General features: G+C 42.0%; 1 protein-coding gene across 4 annotated transcripts in view; it reads right to left on the bottom strand.

Annotated features, from left to right (window-relative positions):
• The window catches only part of PPHLN1 (periphilin 1), a 133561-nt gene that overhangs the window by 93706 nt on the left and 18400 nt on the right, over positions 1–21455 (bottom strand). For 2 of the 4 annotated variants that reach the window (XM_077472507.1, XM_077472509.1), the window contains exons 4-5: positions 17877–18020; positions 6062–6126 (exon numbers count right to left, since the gene is read on the bottom strand). In XM_077472507.1, the coding sequence (XP_077328633.1) occupies positions 6062–6126; positions 17877–18020 (209 nt within the window). The remainder of the gene's footprint in view (positions 1–6061; positions 6127–17876; positions 18021–21455) is intronic. The other 2 variants (XM_077472508.1, XM_077472510.1) reach the window with 1 other exon arrangement.

The following is a 21455-nucleotide window of genomic DNA, read 5'->3' as shown; positions in this document are numbered from 1 at the left end:
GTGTGTGTGTATCCATCTGTGTGTGTGTGTGTGTGTGTGTGTGTGTGTGTGTGTGTGTGTGTGTGTGTGTGTGTGTGTGTGTGTGTGTGTGTGTGTGTGTGTGTGTGTGTGTCCAGCCTACCTGTGTCCTGAGCCTTTGTCCCGAGCCTCCGTCCCGTGCCGAGCCTCCTTGCCTCCGTGCCTCGCCGCCGTGCCTCGCCGCCATGCCATGCCTTGCCTCCGGTCCCGTCCCGTCCCGTCCCGTGCCGTGCCGTCCTGTGCCTTGCCTCCGTCCCGTGCCCTCTTCGTTCGTCGGCGCCTCGGCGGCCATTGTCAAATTCAAAAGCTGCGCCGCCGCCTTCGCCTGTGATAGGCGGAACACTGAATTTCCCAGCAGCCTGTGTTCCGCCTATCACAGACGTCGTATCATCCTCGTCCGTAGTACGAGGATGATACGAAGTCCGTGATAGGCGGAACACAGGCTGCTGGGAAATTCAGTGTTCCGCCTATCACAGGCGAAGGGGGAGCCGGAGGCGCGGCTTTTGAATCAGAATGGCCGCTGTCTGTCTGCTCGACACGCTGATCGAGCGGGCAGACAGCGATGACTCGAGTATAAGCCGAGGGGGGCACTTTCAGCCTCAAAAAAGAGGCTGAAAATCTCGGCTTATACTCGAGTATATACGGTAATAGGATTCAAACAATGCAGTCCTGCAATGGGCTTAGTGATATAATATTATAGCAACCAGCTACAGTGATATGTAACCAAAAACATCCTTCAGGTAACAAGTGCTGGCACCCTGCTAGTGCCGGAGTTATGCTGGCCATACTCTATGGGCCGAACTTTGGTCATTTATACAGTTCATTCGTTTTTCAGTCAGTTCATGGGCACAAATCAGTAGGGAAGTTTTTAACCACTTCAATACAGGTCATTTATACACCCTTCCTTCCCAGACCAATTTTTAGCTTTCAGTGCTCTCACACTTTGAAAGCCAATTACTCAGTCATGCAACACTGTACCTAAACACATGTTTTTCATACAAATAGAGCTTTCTTTTGGTGGTATTTAATCACCACTGTTTTTTTAATTTTTTGCAAAAAAAGTGAAAAAAAGAGGAGCGAAAATTTTGAAAAAACACACTTTTTTTTAGTTTCTATGATAAAATTTTGCAAATAAGTAATTTTGTTCATAAATTTGGACCAAAATTTATACGGCTACACATGTCTTTGGTAAAAAATAACCCAAATTAGTGGATGATTTATTCTCTTTGAAAGTAATAGAGTCTACAAGCTATGGTGCAAATCACTGAAAAATGATCACATCTGATCACACCTGATGCACTGACGGCCTATCATTTCTTGAGGCCCTGAAATGTCAGGAAAGTACAAATACCCCCCAAATGACCCCTTTTTGAAAAGTAGACAGTCAAAAGGTATTTAGCAAGAGGCATGGTGAGTTTTTTGAAGTTGTAATTTTTTCCCACAATTCTTGGGAAAATTAAGAATTTATTTTTTTTTCACAAAATTTTCATAACAACAAGTTCTTTCTCACACGCAACACATGCGTACTTCCAAAATACATTCTGCTACTCCTCCCGAGTATGGCGATACCACATGTGTGAGACTTTTACACAGCCAGTCCACATAGAGAGGCCCAACATTGAAGTAGTACTTTCAAGCGTTCTAGGAGCATAAATTACACATCTTATTTCATTCCTAGCCAATTTTGAAGGTCCTGGTGCACCAGGACAGTGGAATTACCCACAAAATGACCCCAATTTGAAAAGCAAACACCCTAACTTTCGCTTATCTGATTCCTCCCCCCCTCAGGTGCCACAAATGGGGGGCAGGGGGTACAGATACTTGTATATTACAGGTATCTGCACCCACTTCCTGGAATAGACATGAGTCATGCCCCTTCCTGCAATGCTCTGCGAGTTGTTCATAGCTTGGGATATTTTTGCTTATTACCTAACCCTGCTTTAAACTTCTCCACAACTTCATCTCTGACCTGTCTGATGTGTTCTTTGGCCTTAATGATGCTGTTTGTTCACTATGGTTCTCCAACAAACTACTGAGGGTTTCACAGAACAGCTGTATTTATACGGAGATTAAATTACACACAGGTGTACTCCGTTTACTAATTAGGCAACTTCAGAAGGCAATTGGTTCCGCTACATTTTAGTTACAGGTATCAGAGTAAAGGGGGCTGAATACAAATGCTGGCCACACTTTTCAGATATTTATTTGTAAAAAAAAATGTAAATTTTTTTTATTATTTTACCTCTACTTCATAATGATTTGCCACTTTGTGTTGGTCTATCACATAAAATCCCAATGAAATACATTTACATTCTTGGGTCCGATGTAGATTTTAAGGGGAACTCCACACCAAAAAAAAAAAAAAACAGCGTGTAGTCCCCCCCCAAATCCAAGTAGACTGTGCCAGCAATGTGACTAGGAGGTCCTGGTACAGTGCACCAAGTACTTAGCAGCGAGACACATTTTCTGAGACTCTCTGCTCCCATCCTGAACATTATTGCTACAGAAAAGAGGAAACTCTAAAAATTCTACTATGAGCAGCGGAGCCAACAGTGAAAACAAATGCACAATATGTCACAGCATCCCACAGACAGATGGACATGAGAAATGATGGACCTAAAAATCCTCTACATGAGTGGTCTAACTGTGGCCCTTTTCCGGTTTCATCTGGCCCTTGGGGCATTATTCTACCAACTGACACCATTGTACCTACTGACACCATCCCGGGGGGGGGGGGGACTATTTTTCCCATTAATATCAACCATGGGGCACTAATCCTCCCATTAAAACCAATGACAGGGCACTGATGCTGGGGTATTTTGTACTCCCACTGGCCACAGTTTGGTCCCCCTAAAGCCTGAGGCTCGGTTCACATATGAACCGTACGCGGCTCACAGCAGGGGTCCGGTGCATGCTGGTTCACAGTTTTAGGCCTGATTTCAGCCCAAATTTTTGGCTAAATTCTGACCTGAAACTGACCAAAAGACGCACGTTGTACAAAACATACTGGACCCGCTGGACAGATATGTGAACCGGCTCCATAGGGTGCCAGTCAAAACCTCCTGCTATTGCGAATAGGATGTGGCCTCCCGCATACAATTCGCAATGGTGTGAACCCAGCTTGAAGGACAATAAACTTTACTTAGAAAGTTGGAACCTCCTGCTCTACATGGACACATCCATAGCCCCCTTTATATTATCCCTTACAATTGTGGGAAATTTATTTTCTCACCACCCTCTTCCTATCCAGCCCAAACATCTTACCTGCTTTGGCAATGCTAAAATGCATTTCGTCCTGCCAATAAGATTTAGTCATGTGTGTGTCTTCAAAGTAGCCCAAAAAAAAAAAAAAATTTAATTTTTTACACAATCCCTCCCACCGAGCTATTGTATTCTGGCAGTGGGGCGACTTCCCCACCTTCAAAATACACTGATGAGCGCTACAGCCAGCGGTGCTGATCATACAGCATTTATCAGACAGGCTGTATTCTGTGACTAACATTCAGGAAGCCCGACTCTTTCCAAGGTATTCGTTTCCACAGACAAAAAAAAAAAAAAAAAAAAGACTGGATATTTAAAATGATAAAAACAAATATGTCATCACTGGGTCTCATTTATATTAAGAACGTTTTATGAGAATAACTGTGTCCAGACAGTCTACTCCACAGCACATAGATGATCTCTCATAAAGTAAAGTGAACATACGATCGGTTGCTGTGGAACACAGCATTTATTCCCAACATGACTTTTTTTTCTGAATAATCATATCCATTTATTGAACCATCAAGACATGTTTTCCAAGTTCCTATAAAAAGGAACAACAGATAAAAGTGCTAGAGTTGACCTGTCCCTACTTGTGGATATGTGGTTACATGTCATCAGTAAGTTGTTTCCATTATACTGGCAGAACAACAATAAACCGTGTGCTGAATCCTTTCATCTTTCACTGTGGCAAGTCACTCCAAGAAATTAATCTGATATAGCTATTCAATAAAAGTCACATTTGCTGCATATAAAAACACTGGTACATGAGAAGTACAGATGTTAGACTTTAAAAAGGTCAGTGATGAGGCAAGTGACAGTTATATCAGATAGAAAATTTCAATAAAGTGAAGGAGAATATTTAAAAATTTACAGTTACACGATTGGACTTTAGAAGAGAAAATAAAATAAGTTCACCTTTGTAGAAAAATAATAAATGCATTTTTTTTGCAGGCATTATTTTTTTTCTGTGCAGCTCTTGCAGACTCTCAGGATAGCTGTCTGCTTGTAACTCATACAAGCAGGCAGTTACCAGAAACATCAATGGACTGCGAGGACATTCACCAGTGCCCTCGCAGATCATTGAAAAGCTACAAGCCTGGAGGCATTCATTCACAGAAAACTGTGAATGAATGATGCCGCTGTGTGGGTGAAGCCCCGCAGGGCCGCAAGGTTTTTAAATAACAGCAGCAGTTGTGGGGAAAATATCCCCGGCCTGCTGTCAAAGGGAGGAGGGGAGTGGGGAGAGATGCTTATCTGGAGCATGTTACACCCTAAAACAGATGAACCATGTAACGTGTGAACCTATACTTTAATGCACAGAAAATTAAGTGTTGTGTAGCTTCTCAAGCCACCCAGTAAATCAAACGCCAGAAATACTAATCCTAATTTCTCTAAAGCACATGCCTCAAAACAAAATAATACAGGCAGTCCCTGAGTCACATACATCTGACTTGCATACAACTCAAGCTTACGAACAGAGAGAGACAACAGGAAGTGAGATTAAATCTACCCCTAGGAAGGGAAATTCACTCCTGCAAGAGCCACCATGGGAAAAAGGTGTCTCCGCTGAAGTTTCAAAATCCAAACAAACATTACTAGGGTGTTAACCTTCTCTATGCTATCCCAAAAAAAGAACAAATAAATGTTTTGGCTGGAGTTACACTTAAAAAAAAAATGTACCCGTTTTAACTTGCATACAAAAATTCAACTTAAAGAGGCGCTCCACCCAGAGTTGCAGCTTCACAGCCGCTTCCCTACTGCGCATACACAAAGCATGCTGTGCTTTCTGAATGACCCTGCGGCGATAAAAAGGGGGACAAACTTTTGGGGGACCTCGCCGCGGTGCAGTCTCTAGGAAGGGGGGGGATGGGTCCCTTTCAGACTCTTACCTCGGTGGATACAGCATCGGTCCAATATGGCACCTGTCTCCCACCAGTTCTAAGACTGAGAACTGAGCAAACATTGCAGATGGCTCAGTTCTCAGGACTCCCTGAGCAGAAAATCCTAATTGAACTGCGCTCCTGTGATCCACATGAGAACTACAGCCCAAAAAAAAAAACTTTATCTGTACATCTCCTTTAAAGTAAACTTGTCACAAACTTAGTCTTTTAATGTGATAGTGCATCTCAATAACCAATAAAGTGGTTGTCAGGTCGAGCCAAGCTATAAAACTTTTTAAAGGGAAATTGAGATTTGCTTATCATAAACTGACTGTGCATCTCTGTCTCTGCTAACCATATGGTCATGTGGATTTAGAAGGTAAACTCTGCTTATGCAAAAGCATTCATATTCATCCCTTGAGGTGAACTGTGAGCTTGACTAAACACTAACTACATTCTTTGATATCAGTTCCATGAAAGAGCCCTGTATATGTAGAATGCAATATCATGATGAAGAAAAGATGAACTGGCAAAACTTTGATGATTATTACAATAGAGCTCTCAATGGATAGCAAAAAATTGAAAATTCATGAAAATTCTGAGACTGAACATTCTAATCTTTAGTTAGCTATATTACAGAGCAGAGTTGTATTGGAACAACTTACTCTTTAGCAAAGCTACAAGCAAAAACAATGAGAATTCTTATATGTAAAAATAGCTACCTTACAGATGAGCATGGCGTAAAAATAAATAAAATAAAATGAATATGTGTATATTATATATTGAGTAAGGAAATGTGTATAATTTATATGCATCATGTCAAATCTACAATTAACTTTTTATTAATCTCAACGCATTTTGTAAAGCTCTATACTGAGAATAGCAAGTAGCACAGGTACCTGTATTCTGCATGCCGACTCATGTGTGCTTCACCTCTTGCCCACCTATACCCTGGTTCTTCCTGCTGTAAACAGTTAGGGAACAAGGTATAAGCACATTTTTTCATCAAACAATGGTGACATCAAATTAATACTGTAGCATCCAAGTTAATTATATGGTACATCCATTAACAAAATAACTGAGTATCTAAATGAAAAACACAAATGTAGACAATTCTATTCACTGTAGAGTAAAATTAGAAAAAAAAAAAAAAGGGGGGGGGAAAGACTGTGCTAAAGGTGAATAAACAATATATAACAAATTAATCTCTAAGAACTGAATTCAGCTGCGGCTTAGCTGTATCACATAATTACACAAAATAAACAAATTAGAAAAATAATAAGCCGCGCTAAGTGCACTATAGATAGAAGCAAAATAGAGTGACTTGTAAGTGTTTGTATTGTAAGTGTTATTTTATATATTTTTTAAGTTTTTATAATAAAGGGTTTTACGCTATTGGAGCCCCATTTTCTTTTTCATGGTACACACTTGTAGCCTTCCAAACATATGAGAGGCATTCCATGAAAAACCTATCCAGCTATTCGTATATGGAAAGGGCGGTGTAAGGCGAGCAGAAAGGATTCCTTTGAAGTGGGGGACGACTATATACCTGTATGCTCACCGTGATCCTCTGTAGTGGGGGGGTCATGAAATACCGGTAAGAAGTAACTTCACATATTTGGTGGTGGATTGAACACTTTTCATTTATGGAGGATTTCATTTGTACCTAATCCATTACAGCTGGACTTTTTCTTCGTTCATTTATTTGCTCATCAATTTGTTTGTTTATAGAGACTCTTTTTGCTCACGGGGTGCTTTTCAGATGTGATTATCTGATTAATATCATATCACTGGAAACAAATTTTGTGGTCTGCCCACTTAAGGGTGTGGCAGCGAATAACAATTACATTATCTGTTTTTATAATTTGGTATACACAGCTCCCCCACTAGTTGGGGGTAGAATAGTATTGTATTTACATTGTCACTCTATTTTGCTTCTATCTATAGTGCACTGTAGAGTAAACCATTCGAAATTTATTGTTCACCCTATGTATGAAAGGATTTGTGAATTTACAGAAGAACACCTATCAAATGACAAAACCAGATACAGATTTAAAAAGTAACTACAGTGTTAAAAATGCTAAATACCCTTATTATAGACAGGAGATACTGTGCCCCCTTTACTTATATCCCAATTATACTGTATATAGCCCATTGCTTTCATTGTCCCATGGTTAAAAAGACTAAAGAGCTCACATGGGAGAAGGCTAGCCAACAAGGGACCATTGTCTCTCAAGAACGGGTTCAGGATAACTAAAAATGGGGTATCCTCTGCCATCCTCTGATCATAAGGACCAGCTGAACTTCGTTCCATAGATAGCTGTTACACACTCACATTAACTTCTGTCAAATAGGATCGTTAGAAAACTTTTGCCAGTCAGGGACTTGCAGCCAATTTGCTGCAGCTGCTGATCAGCATATTCGGTAGGAAGGATTCTATCATCTACCTCACCTGTATGGATGGGGGAATTTGTTAGCTTATTTCAATCAGCACGCTGGCCGATTGAGAAAAATAAATGAACTATGACTGGTCTTAAAAACCACCTTAATTTTTTCTCTACTGGCAATTACCCCATTTCACCAAAATATCCATATTTTAAGCCGATTTTTTTTTCTTTGTTGAACAAAGAAAAAACCTATTTCTCTAATCCTTACCAGGATCTAGGAAAGGTTAAACTTCATAGCTCTACTTCTTTTCTTCTTCTAACTAACTACACTTTGCAGACTAGGTTTTACAAGCAAAATGTTTAAATGTAGACCATTTCATGCAGCCATGGTCCTGGTACGATTCTTTGCAGCAAGCAATTCTCTTTAAAGTAAAAGGTAATCTGAATGGCTTGATCATATTTACAGGAGAAAGAAGGGGGTTCCTCCTACCATCAAATTCCCTGTGCTCTCCTGTCCCACTGGAGATCCCAGGAATGATGCAAACAGTTGCATCCAATGACGTACGCAGAGAGGAACTAATGTTCTTCCTTGCCCTCTGATTTCAGAAACCAGAAGTGACAAAATCCTCGTCGCTTCTGGTTTAAGTGCATGTGGCGATGAACTTTTGTTCACTTTAAGTTGGGTTTGTATTCCTATACAAGTCTATGGGAATGCAAAATCTGCTTGAAGCCAATCAAATACAGATTAGGAGGTCAACTGCAGTTCAAATGTAGCTTTCAATAAAAGTTGAATAATCTGAGAAGCATCTTAACCTCAAGTTGTCAACACAATCCCAAAATCATTTGACACAGATATGGGATTTCCATATTTACCATAAAATCTATTTCTTGTAGTTTGAGGGACACGGGTATTCAATGACTGCTGAGTCATACGGTCACCGATAGAATTTAGATGCTGGCAAATAATACAGTGCAACCCCTCCTACCTTATGCCCATAACTAGCATCAGGCTAGAACATCCACCTGGAATAACTTGGAGAATGTATGAACAGAGGACCAGTTGACAGCCTTGCAAACCTGGAAAACATAAGCCCCAGAAGTGCTCACAGACTTTGTAAACTTACCTTTACAGGAAAGGGTGGAAACTGATCTTTTGGCCCAAAGGCCTAAAAGATGATCTGCCTGAGCCCCAGAAAAATTATAGAACAAAAAACAAGCAAGTTCGCCTTAATGTGGACCCTCAGGACAAAAAGAGTCAGTCTTTCTAATGAAAGCAGTAGCTGCTAGGCAGACACACACACAACAAACTACATCTGGGCAAAGGAGGGGAGATATCGCTTTGATGAACTGGAGCTGGGCAGACAAATGGAATATCGATGTCCTGTTGAGGTGGAAGGTAAAAATTACATTAGGGAGAAAAGAAGTGTGGAGGACAGGCAGCAAAGCTAAAGCATCACTAATTGATTCCATGTGGAAATTCAGGAGCCTGAAAGAAAAAAAAACAAAGTTGGGGCCTTGAGATTGGGCAGATGGAAAAGGAGAATGAACCCTCCCAATGTGAGGTCTAGATTTCTTCTGCTGGGGTAGATGAGTACTCTTAAGCCCCCACCCCCTCTCTTGAGAAGATGAGATTGGGGGGGGGGGGGGGGGGGGGTGATCAACATGTATAAATACATAAGTGGTCCCTATAGTGAACTTGGTGTTCAGTTATGCATTTTAAAAGGTCATCACAGAGGACAAGAGGGTACTCTTTAATTCTCTTTTCCTCCAGACTTAATCTCCAGATATGGAAAGGCTTCTTTACAGTAATTGAAAGCTGTGAAAATGTGGAATAAACTCCCTCAAGAGCTGGTTCTGGCCAGCTCAGTAGATTGTTTTAAGAAAGGCCTGGATTATTTCCAAAATGTAAATAGTATAACCTGATACTAACATCTATAGGTGGGGCGTGACCGGATGTCAGGGTGAGAGGTTGAGGCGGGCCCAGACCTCCCGCCCGCTCCAGCAGTCGATGCAGCCGAAGTAGTGAGGAGGAGGAGGAGGGAAGGAGACGCCGCAACGCAGTGGAGCGGCCGGTCGACGGAGAGCGTAGCAGCAGGGGAACGGTGGAGGAGTGTGGTGGCCGCCGCAGACAGCTCTCCCACAGGGAACTATCGAACCCCGCGCGGAAATCCCGGTGAGAGAGGGAGTAGAGGCGGGAGGTGGGATAGAGCGATACCCCCCCCCCCCCAGTGGAAGAAACATCAGACTTTAAAAGGTATGACGAGGAAAAGGGGGGCGGAGGAGGCGGCCACACACAATGGGACACAAACGCTGCGTAGCTCAAAGGAAAAGGCAGGCCAGCTATCTGGGCTAACAGGTGCTGCTGCTGCAGCCGCAGCTTCCAAGTTAGAGCGATATGCTCATACACCCAATCAGACACCAAATCAAACACCCAAAAAGACTGTGCAAGTGGGAGAGGGGCGGCAGCAGTTTACAACGGCAGCACAAACGGCAAATATAGCAGCCCAGGTAGACACCATAGCGGTAGCAAGCGGAATATTGGAAGCACAGGAGTTTGTGATTAACCCCTCCATAGAGAAGGGTAATGGACAGGACATTGTTATGGGTGTAGAAGCAGGAATCTCTGTAAAAGGAAGAGAACCATCTTTAAAAGAAATCTTATCTGCGATTAACACATGTAAATCATCGTTGGATGAAGTATCAGATCAATTAAAACGGATAAGAGAAGACGTGTTAACCTTGAAAAATGAGGTACAGAAAGCTGCGGTCCGAATTACAGGACTGGAGGGGAGAGTCAGCCAGGTGGAGGATGACTTGTTTCCGTTGAAACAGGAGATGCAAGTGATGAAGGGGCATTTAAATATGTGTATGGATAAAATGGACAATATGGAAAATATTATACGGAGAAAAAACATCAGGGTTTTAGGCCTCCCCGAAAAAAGTGAAGGTAACAGTCTTATCGAATTTATGGAAACATGGATAAAGGATAAAGTAGGGAGCGAGAAGCTATCAAGATTCTTTGCAATTGAAAGGGCTTATAGAATTCCGTTCTGGACGGTGGCGGGAAGAAGCCAGCCCAGACCTATAATTATTCAACTACTGTCTTATAGAGATAAAATAGTTATCCTTCAGAAAGCAAGAGAACTTAGCAATTTTGAATATAAAGGGATGAAGATTTCACTGTATCCGGATTTTTCCCCCGAGTTGCAAAGACAGAGAGCAAAATTTATAGAGTGCAAAAGGAAATTGCAAAGTCTTAAAGTGAACTACGCATTACTTTATCCGGCAAGGTTGAGAGTATCAGCATTGGGGGAGATTGTATTTTTCAATAGTCCAGAAGAAGCCAAATCGTGGTTGGAGAAAAATGAGTGTCAGTTTCAACAGAGGGGAATGACATAATATGAAGAGGATAGAAAGAAAGTGGAAATTGATTCCGGATTGCGATTTGGACTGAAGGGGAATGCTCCACTGAATTTTACTTTTTTTGTCTTTTCCCCCTTCTTTTTTCCTCTTTTTTTTTTTTTTTTCTTCCTCGCTCGGCTGTAATGGGGAATATTTTGATTTATAAATGTAGTAATGGGAGTGGGTTGGGTGGGTGGGTAGGTGGGAAGGTTATATCACCCTGGGAGGAAAGAACAGTCACTTTGGAAGCCCCGTAGAAGGGCCGCAAGTGGGGTATGGGGTGGGTGGGAGAAGGAAAGAGAAAAGGGATGGGGGGTGGGGAATGGAGAGGGGTTGGTGTGACTGGATGGATGAATGATAGTGTGAGAAAGGAGGTTGAAAGGTTGAGGATGGGTATAGGAAGGTATGGTAAAGGATTGTTGTTTGCACAGAAAATATTAAAGCACAGAGATGATGTGTGGAATAGAAATAAGTACAAATATGGTGGACAATAAAAAGGACACAAGAAAATTAGATTGAATAGGGAACAAAGTAATAAATTAATAAATTTCACAAAAAGTATCAAAAATGTGTGTACGGTATATAGTGAATTTAGGAACAAAATGTGTGGGTGAAATGATTAGGGAGCACTGGAAAATAGTAGGGGGGAGAATATGTGATAAAATACAGAGAAAGTACACAGAATGGAGAATAGAAGTTTGATATTGTGATATTGGGTTTAAATATGGAATTGCGAAGTAAAGCAGGGAATTTCACTAAAAGAGTAAAAATTTGTGCTTGGAATGTGCGAGGGGTGAAGGAACAGTTGAAGAGGCGGGCGATATTTTCTATGGGTAGTATGGGTAACTATGGGATGCTCTGTTTGCAGGAGACTCACCTGGATCGAGATACAATCAGTGTGTTAAGACATAGGAAGTACAGGACACAATATCACTCCACGTACACTTCTTATTCAAGGGGAGTAAGTGTCCTGATAGACCCTGGGTCGGGTCTAACCTGCAGACAGAGCATCATAGATGATAAAGGGAGATATGTTTTCCTCTTTTGTGGGATAGAAGATAAAGTATGTGTGATTGCTAGTGTGTATATTCCACCGCCATTTAATGTAGAAATATTAAGCGAATTGTTGAAGTTTATAATAGATAAGCAAGGAGTCCCGGTTATAATAGCAGGGGACTTTAACATGATAATGGATCAAAAAATAGATAGGTTCCCACAGAAGGCTGGTAGTAGGGAGGGACCTAATGGGTTGCTATTTCAATTTTGTGAAGAAACAGGCTTTGTGGACATATGGAGGAGGTGGAACCCCTTAAGGAAGCAGTATTCTTGTCACTCCAGGACGCACTCCACCTTGTCCAGGATCGATATGGTGCTTCGTAATGAAGAAGTGCTGGGGATGGTGGAGAAGGTGGAGTACGAACCAAGGGGAATTTCAGACCATTCACCTGTGACGCTCTCAATGATAATAGGGAGAGGATGTAGTAGAAGGGAATGGAAAATAAATCCCTTTTGGTTAGAATTAATGGATAATATGGAGGGGGTAAAAGCTAATTTGAAAGAATTTTTGAGTATAAACGCAGGATCCACGTCCTTGGGAATAATGTGGGACACCTTGAAAGCCTTCCTTAGGGGGGAATAAAAAAGATATCTCAGATTAAGAAAAAGGCGACAGCCAAAGAAATAGTAGCAAAGGAGAAGGTAAGGAGTTCAGAAGAAAGGTATCCAAGGGTCCCTTCAGAAGAGAGTTATAGGGTGTGGGAGGAGAATCTGGCAGAATATAAAAGACTTATATGGGAGAAAGAGGAGAAGAAAAGGCTGTTTTAAAAGCAGACCTTCTTTGGAGAAGGGGAACAAGTGGGGAGGGTTTTGTCATTAATTGCTAAATCAAATAGTTCCTCCCCTATAATACCGGCGATTTTGGATAGGGAGGGCGGTATAAGGAAGTCAACCTCTGAGATAGTGGATGAGTTTAAAAGATATTACGAGGAACTATATAAAGTTTCAAATCCCAATGTAGAAGGGGAGATGCAGGAATTTTTTGGGAAAATAATATTACCTAAATTATCGGAGGAAGATAGGGAAGGTTTGGAGGCTCCATTGACCCTGGAGGAGTTGCAAAAAGTAACAGCAGAAATGATAAACCAGAAAGCACCAGGTCCGGATGGATTGCCGATAGAGATTTATAAAAAATTTGGGGATATACTATTACCTGCTCTCCTGCAGGTGTTCAATGGAGCCTTTGAAGCGGGGCAGTTGCGGCTATCAATGACGGAGCCCATAGTGGTGGTGTTGGCAAAAGAAGGGAAAAACCAGTTGGAGACTGCATCATATAGGCCCATATCGTTATTGTGTTCAGACATAAAGATTCTGGCAAAAGCACTAGCAACAAGAGTAAAAAAAAAAAAAAAAAAAAAAAAAAAAAAATCACTAAATTAGTACATCAGGACCAAACTGGGTTCATCCCAGGGCGGTCCACAAGTATGAATGTGAGGCGTACCTATTTAAATATGCAGATTCCTTCAGCAAATGAAGGTAATAGAGCAGTCATGTCCCTAGATGCGACTAAAGCATTCGACAGCCTGGAATGGCATTATTTGAGGAAGGTGCTAGCGGAATTTCAGTTTGGGCCGAGGTTCGTGCAATGGATAAGAGTGTTGTATACAGGACCAAGGGCGAAAGTGAGGATAAACGGGGAATGCTCAGAGGGGTTTCATTTGGAGAGGGGGACAAGGCAGGGGTGCCCATTGTCGCCCCTGCTTTTCGCCCTCTCGGTGGAGCCACTGGCCATAGCCTTGAGAGAGGCGCAGGAGATCCAGGGTTTCAAAAGGGGGAATGAAGAGGAAAAGGTTGCTATGTATGCGGACGATGTGCTGCTGTTTTTGGGGGACATGGGGCCCTCATTGGTAGCGGCAATGACATTGATAAAAGAATTTGGATATTTCTCCGGACTTGAAATTAATTGGGAAAAATCTGTTCTCCTTCCAGTAGACCCCCTTAAATATCCCATTGCCAGGACAGGTATCCCAAATTAAAATAGTTAAGCAAATTAAATATTTGGGAGTATATGTGATGCCAGATCCGAGGCAGTATATAGCAGGGAATTTAGTCCCACTTATGACAAAACTGAAGCGAAAAATTAGAGTATGGAAAAACCTCCCTTTGTCAGTAGCCGGTAGGTGTAATCTAATTAAGATGGTGTGGATGCCTCAAATATTATATGTAATGCAAAATTCACCAGTTTGGATTCCAAAACACTGGTTTAAGAAAATGGAGAGTATGTTCAGAGAAGTAATATGGAAGAATGGAGTGGCAAGAATTAGCTTACAAGCGTTGCAAAGACCAAGGGAACTGGGAGGGTTGGCATTACCCAATATGAGATATTTTTTGGCAGCCCAATTGCAATATATGAAAGGAGGTATTCTAACGGTAGCAGAGGAGAAGGGAGGTTGCCCCCTAGTGATTGATACCCCGCATAATACAGTTGTGGAAGCAGTGGAGGCTGACTCATTTAGGACCAGATGCCCTACAGTTCAATTGATGGTAAAATGCTGGGAGGAAGTAAAAGCAATGTTGGATATAGCGGATATATGGAATTTTCCCCAGTGTGGGAAAATAAAAATTTAGTGGAAATTATAAAAATGGGGAGATTAGCAGAATGGGATCGGAGGGGCATCCACTGCTTATCACAACTGTATAGGGATGGGAGGCTGAAAACTTTTCAGGAATTAAGGGATGAATACGGGTTACCTGCCCACACCTTCTTTAATTATATACAAATTAAACATGCGTTGGAGGTACAATTTAGAGGAAGGATTTTGGAGTGGAGTAGGATGCCTGTACTCAGGAAAATTATAAGTAGTAATACATCGAAAGGAGTTATCTCAGATATTTATGGGTATTTACAGAGAATAGAACAAGAGGGGGAGAAAGAGAATATAAAAAGAATAAAGTGGGAGAGAGATGTGGGTCCAATATCGGTTGAACAGTGGGAGAGGGTTATGGCGCTAGGAGCGAAAGTTTCATTATCTCCATCACATATTATATCCCAATTGTATTTAATGCACAGGGTATATTACACTCCCCTCAAGTTGTTTAGGTTCAGGAGAAGGAAAGATGCAGAATGTCCAAGATGTGGAGACCGGAGAGGGGATTTAATACACATGATTTGGCGATGTCCAAGGTTATACAGATATTGGAAAGGAGTTATAGGAAAAATAAACCAAGCTTTTCGGCTAACATTAGAAGTAGAAGCTAAAATTTGTATAATGGGATTGATAGAAAGGGAGGATGACCTGGGGGATACCCATATAGCTGTAATTAGATGCCTTTTTCAAGGGAGAAAGTTAATCGCTTACAAATGGCAGAGGAAAGAAGCACCCACAGTAAAGGAATGGATGGAAATAATTAAAGATACGATAAAGAAAGAGGAATACATATATAGGAAAAGAGGTAACCATGGGAAGTTTGTAAGAATATGGGGAAAGTGGTGTGAGAGGTGAGCAAGAGCGAAAGGGATGTAAGGTTTATGGATGAACGAGAGAGTGAACAAGGGGTGGGGAGGGGGGGAGGGATAAATGAAAGAGAAGACTGTTTAATTATCTATATTTTTGATATGTTGTTGACATAGATGTGTAGTTAATATTTCCGGGTGGGGGAATTGGGGGTGTAGAGGTCCGATGGGGAAGGGGGGTATAGGATATATGTATGTATAGGAATTATTGTATATCTTTTAACTTGAATACAAATAAAATAAAAAAAGGATTTGATTAAAAACATCTATAGGAAGTTCATCCAGGGAACACCTGAGTGCCTCTTTTTTCCCCTATAAATTGGATCATGCTTTATCTGCCTTCCTCTGAAACAGCTGTGGGTATAGGATTGTGTGTGTGCACATACAGTGCCTTGCAAAAGTATTCATCCCCCTTGACTTTTTACCTATTTTGTTACATTACAGCCTTTAGTTCAATTTTTTTTTTTAATCTGAATTATATGTGATGGATGAGAACACAATAGTCTAAGTCGGTGAATTAAAATTAGAAAAAAAAAAAAAAAAATAAAAAAAAAAAAAACATACATAAAACGATTTCTCAGAACTAAAAAAAATAAAAATTATAATTGGCATGTGCGTATGTATTCCCCCCCCCCCCCCCTTGTTATAAAGCCCATAAAAAGCTCTGGTGCAACCAACTACCTTCAGAAGCCACATAATTAGTAAAATTATGTCCACAGGTGATACTTGAAAAACTAGAATATCGTGCAAAAGTTTATTTCACTAATGCAACCAAAAAGGTGAAACTAATATATGAGAGCATTACATGCAAAGCAAGATAGTTCAAGCTGCGATTTGTCATAATTGACATAATCTCTCATGGCTCTCCTGCCTTCACTCGGCACCCTTCTGTGCTAGATGGACCAGTGCTGCCACCAATGAAGTGGCAAGCAGTGTGGCAGGTGACAGTACGCATCTGCATACAGGCAATGTGGCAGGTGATGTGACAAGTGACATTCCGCATCTGGTGAGAGGCAAGGTCGCAGGTAACGTGGCAAGTGACATTCCGCATCTGGTGGCAGGCGAAGTGGCAAGTGACACACTCAGGGTTCCCACTAATTCTGCATTATGGCGAGTTTTACCATTTTATTTATTACTACAATGTAATAGAAATAATGCGCTGACAAATTGCCCACGAAAAATCACTTACCCCCCACAGGCCAGCCTCCCCGCTGGAGACAGCCATTCGGTGGACGTACAGCCCTCCCTGGGCTTTTTCTGGAGGGGAAGTGCCGGTACCAGTCCCACTGCAGCCTGACCAGGGGCCCATCGTACCTACACAGGTAACACACACTCCCCCTTCTAGACAGGGAAGATAGAGCTAAATAACCTGCTGCCTATCTCTCCTGTGCTGCCCTGGACATACGACTGGAATAAAACTGGTTAGATGCTACGGGCTGATGCCCAAGCTTTAAAGTGATACTAAAGCTTGATATTTTTTAAACATAACATGTTATGCTTACCAGCTTTGTGCAGTGGTTTTGCACAGAGCAGTCAGATCCGCCTCTGGCTGGGTCCCCAGCGGTTGCTCCTTGTCCTTCCCTCCTGCTGAGTGCCCCTATAGCAAGCAGGATGCCGGACCCACTGCTCTATGTGTCCATTAACACATGGAGCGTGGCTTGGCCTGGCCCCCACGCTTTCCTCATTGGCTCACTGGCTGTAATTGACAGTTACATAGTAGGCGAGGTTGAAAAAAAAAAAAAAAAAAAGACGAGATCAACCTATGTGTGATTAGGTGGTCAGTATTACCTTGTACATCCCTGTATGTTGTGGCCGTTCAGGTGATTATCCAATAGTTTTTTTTAATCCAATGGCTCTCACTGCTATCTCAGCCAATTAGAAGGAAGAGATTCGGGAGAGCCGTTGCGCTCCTACTGGGTTGAACGAAAAAAAAAAAAATGGTATGTAAGAGGCTTAAGCAACTAAGGTGGAAGTTTGTAGAGACCAGCTCAAGCACCATGTAGATGAATCTTGATTGAAGGAAACTAAAACTAGCAAATAGGTTAGACTTTTCTCCATAGAAGAAAAAGTGACCATCCTCCTAGGACAATAGCTAAAAACTAAGGCATGCTGGGAGTTGAAGGGAAATACCAGGCTGACATGTTTTTTGTTTGTCAGAGTCCAAATTCTGTAGCAGGCAGCAATATAACCCAACACTCCAACTCCTGTGCCTCTCAATGGACACTTAGGAAAAGCGGATTTAATTTCTAATATTAGATATGAAGACAAAGAGATCACCTACCTAGTTGGACCCTCACAAGAAGCAGTCAAACAAATTACCCCCTTAGTTACAAAACCTACACTTAGTCAAGGCAATAACTGGTTATACAGTAAAGTAAAATGCTAAAACATGCTCTACTCAAATCGATCACATACCCCTCTATATGGTCCGCCACCTTTTCTTTCATAAGCATGGCTTTCTTCATAATCTCTGTAATCTGGTTCACCATATTCTTCATAACGATGATATCCTTCTTCCTCTGGCCTTCTGACTAGATTTACCACTCTGTGATATTCACCCTTAACATAAGCAAAAACGAAAAATAAATATACTCTAAAGCAATGACAATAAACTTACAAGTAATGAAAACTAAAAAAAAAAAAAAGGGCACAAATACAAGCCAAAAAAAAAAGTGTTATGAAATAAATGTAAAATCTATGTTTGTCGATGTTACACTTACGAACAACTTTGATTATCAGTTTTTCGCCATTTTACTAGTGCACACATTTTTAAGCTTGGATATATTTGGTACTGGTCTTGGCACAGTCTCCTTTTTAAGCATCAATGTCCAACACAATCCTAGGCTTCTTTTTGTGAATGGCCAGAAGAGAGAGAGACAGAAACGGCAGTACCGTAAGTCTAACTAAGGTTTTCTCCCTTCGCCTTTCAGGACAGCACCTTGGAATGGATAACCGAGAAACTTACTTCAGGCTGGGACTACTGCCTGTAAAACCTTCCTACCAAAGGATTGGTCCAAGCCGTACTGCCTTAAAAAGGTTGAAAAAAAATGGACCATGTGGCAGTCTTACAAATTTGCTCAGGAGATGCCCTGGCCCTTTCTGCCCATGATGCCGATACTGCTCGAGTCGAATGAGGCAAAATCCCTTTTGGAGGTTCCAGACCCAAAGAGGTGTATGCCTCTTTAATGGCTTGTTTTAACCATCTTCCGAGGGTGCTTTTGGAAGCTTTACATCCCTTGTGAGTACCTTCCATTAAAAACACAGAGTGAAGATGATTTTCTAAAGTCCTTTGTTACCTCCAAATAGTTAAGAAGACACCTCCTGACATCAAGAGTATGGAAGGCTTCTTCCCCTGGCCCCGAAGGTAAAGGGCAAAATGTAGGCAGAATGATCTCCTGTGTACGATGAAAGACTGAAGCCACTTTCGGCAGGAAGGCTGGATCCGTCCTTAAGACTACCCTATCTGGTAAGAATCTCATAAAGGGTTCTTTAATTGATAGAGCCTGTAACTCACCGATTCTACGGGCAGAAGTTACCGCCACTAACAAAACAATTTTGAATGTCAAAAACTTTAACGATGATCCTTCTATAGGTTCAAACAGTCTTCGTCAGTCCCTGAAGAACTAAAGATAAATCCCATTTGGGAAAAATAACAATAGGTCTAGGTTTTACTTTAGCCATAGCCCTAAAAAATCTGATTATTAAAAAGGTTCCACTGACAGGGTCCTTTCCAAAAAAACTGATAAAGCAGCTACCTGCGCCTTGAGCGTACTTGCTGCTAACCCCTTCTCCAATCCTTCTTGAAGAAATTCCAAAACTGAAATTGTACTAAGAAAATTAAAGTTTTTGCTGGAACACCAGGTATTATACACCTTCCAGACTTTAAAATAAATGTCTCTTGTCACTTTTTTCCTACTTGCAAGAAGGGTAGTAATAAGTTTCTCTGATAAGCCCTTCTGTCTTAAGATTTGTTCTTCAGAAACCAGGCTGTTAAATTGAGATAAGCTGGATCTGGATGGAGGATCTGGCCCTGACTCAGCAGATCTGTCCTGATTGGCAACTTCCAAGGAGGTTTCACTGAGAGATTCATCAAGATGAGAACCATGGTCTTTTCAGCCAATAAGGAGCTATTAAGATTAGTTCCGTGGATTCCAGCCTGACTTTGGCTAACACCCTTGGAATCAGCTGAAATGGGGGGGAAAAGCGTAAGACAGCTGGAAGTCCCACTTGTGGGCCAACGCATCTATTCCGAGAGCTTGATCCTGCCTCTGAAGGGAGAAGAAGTCTGGTACTTTTGCATTTTCTTGTTTTGCAAAGAGGTCCACCTGAGGGGAACCCTATCTCCTGGAGATCATCTCGAACAATTCCTGATTTAGAGACCACTCGGCTTCCCTTATTTCTCTCCTGCTGAGGAGATCTGCCAAGGTGTTTCCGTCCCCTTCAAATGGACTGCGGATAGAGAGGCCAACTTGTTCTCTGCCCATCTCAGGATTTGGTAAGCTAGCTCCATCAAGGTTCTGCTTTTTGTGCCCCCTTGCTTTGTTAAATATAATACTGCTGTCATATTGTCCGACAATATTTGGACATGATGTTTCACTAGAACTTCCTGGAAGGAGAGAAGACTTGGGTGAATAGCCTTCAACTCTCTCCAATTCGACGACCTTCTTGCCTCTGGTTTGGACCAAACCCCCTGAACCATTTGTTCTTCTAGGTGGGCTCCCCAGCCCCATGTGCTGGAATCTGTGGTCAGTCTTCTGGTTACTGGGAAGGACCAGAGAAGCCCTTTTCAGATGTTTCTTTGGTTTCTCCACCACCAAAGCGATCTTTTTGCTCTTGCCCCTATGAAGAACTTCTTCTCCAGAGGTTCCTCAAGACCAATTTCTCAAGATATCAGCTTGCAGTGGACGAGCGTGGAACCTGGCCCACTATACCGAGGGAATTTCCGCTGTTAACAGGCCCAGAGCCGACATGGCTTGCCTTCCGGAAATCTCTGAGCTGAATTGAAGTGCTTTCATAACTGACTATATCTTCACTATTTTCTCCTGGGGCAGAAATAGTCTCTGTTCTAATGAATCTACTTTGTACTCCAGAAACCTTACCCTTCGAGATGGTATTAGGTTTGACTTTTGAAGGTTGAGAAGCCAACCCATACTCTTTAGGTGCGCTTGAGTTATTTGAAGATTGACTTCTACTTGACCCCTTGAGTCGGCAAACAGTAGCGGGTCACCCAAATAGGGCACTATTGGAATCCCTTTCAGCCTCAGGGGCTTGAAGGCTTCTGAATACTCTGGGAGAGGAGGAAAGGCCAAAGAGCAGAGGTCGGAACTGCAGATGCCAAACCTCCCCTTCCCCCAGATTGGCTGCAAGACGCAGGAAACTTTGTGATGGGGGTGCTATTGGAATATGGAGATAGGCATCTCTCAAGTCGATGGAAGCCATGTAACACAGGCGGAACTTTCCTGATGGTTTTTTGACCAGAAAAATATGGGAGTAAAACCCTTTCCCCTCTTGACCTTTTGGAACCTGGGAGATGACTGTCTGTTGCATCAACTCATGAAGAAGAGTTTTCATAGCCAGAGCCTTCTCCTGATCCCTTGGCAGGTTTGTGATGTAAAACCGACTTGGGGGACTTTGTGAGAATTCTAGATGATAACCCTGTTTGATCAACCCCAGAACAAATGGACTTCTTGTCGTTTCTTCCCAAACTGGCAAGAAATCCTAAAGTCTCCCATCTACTGGGAGATCGTCGTTTTTTTAGGGGATTGCTCTGGGTTTCCAAACAGTACCCCGCCTCTGCCTCTTCCTCCGAGGATTCCAGGGTCTTTTCTTTGTCTGGTCTTTTTCCTTATCAGTTTGTCGAAAAGGACGAAAATTCTTCCTCTGCTGCACCACTTTCTTTTTCTGTGGGAAAGCTTTCTTTTTGTCTGCAGTCCTGTCAAGGATAGCCTCCAGTTCTGGCCCGAACATCAAGTCCCCTGAAAAGGGAATTCCGTA

Source organism: Lithobates pipiens, unplaced genomic scaffold (assembly GCF_037356315.1).
Source record: "Lithobates pipiens isolate NorthernLeopardFrog02 unplaced genomic scaffold, aLitPip1_a1.2 Scaffold_8, whole genome shotgun sequence".
NCBI classification, from domain to species: Eukaryota; Metazoa; Chordata; class Amphibia; order Anura; family Ranidae; genus Lithobates; species Lithobates pipiens.
The sequence above is the reverse complement of the archived record's forward strand: the minus strand, read 5'-3'. Positions and strand labels throughout refer to the sequence as shown.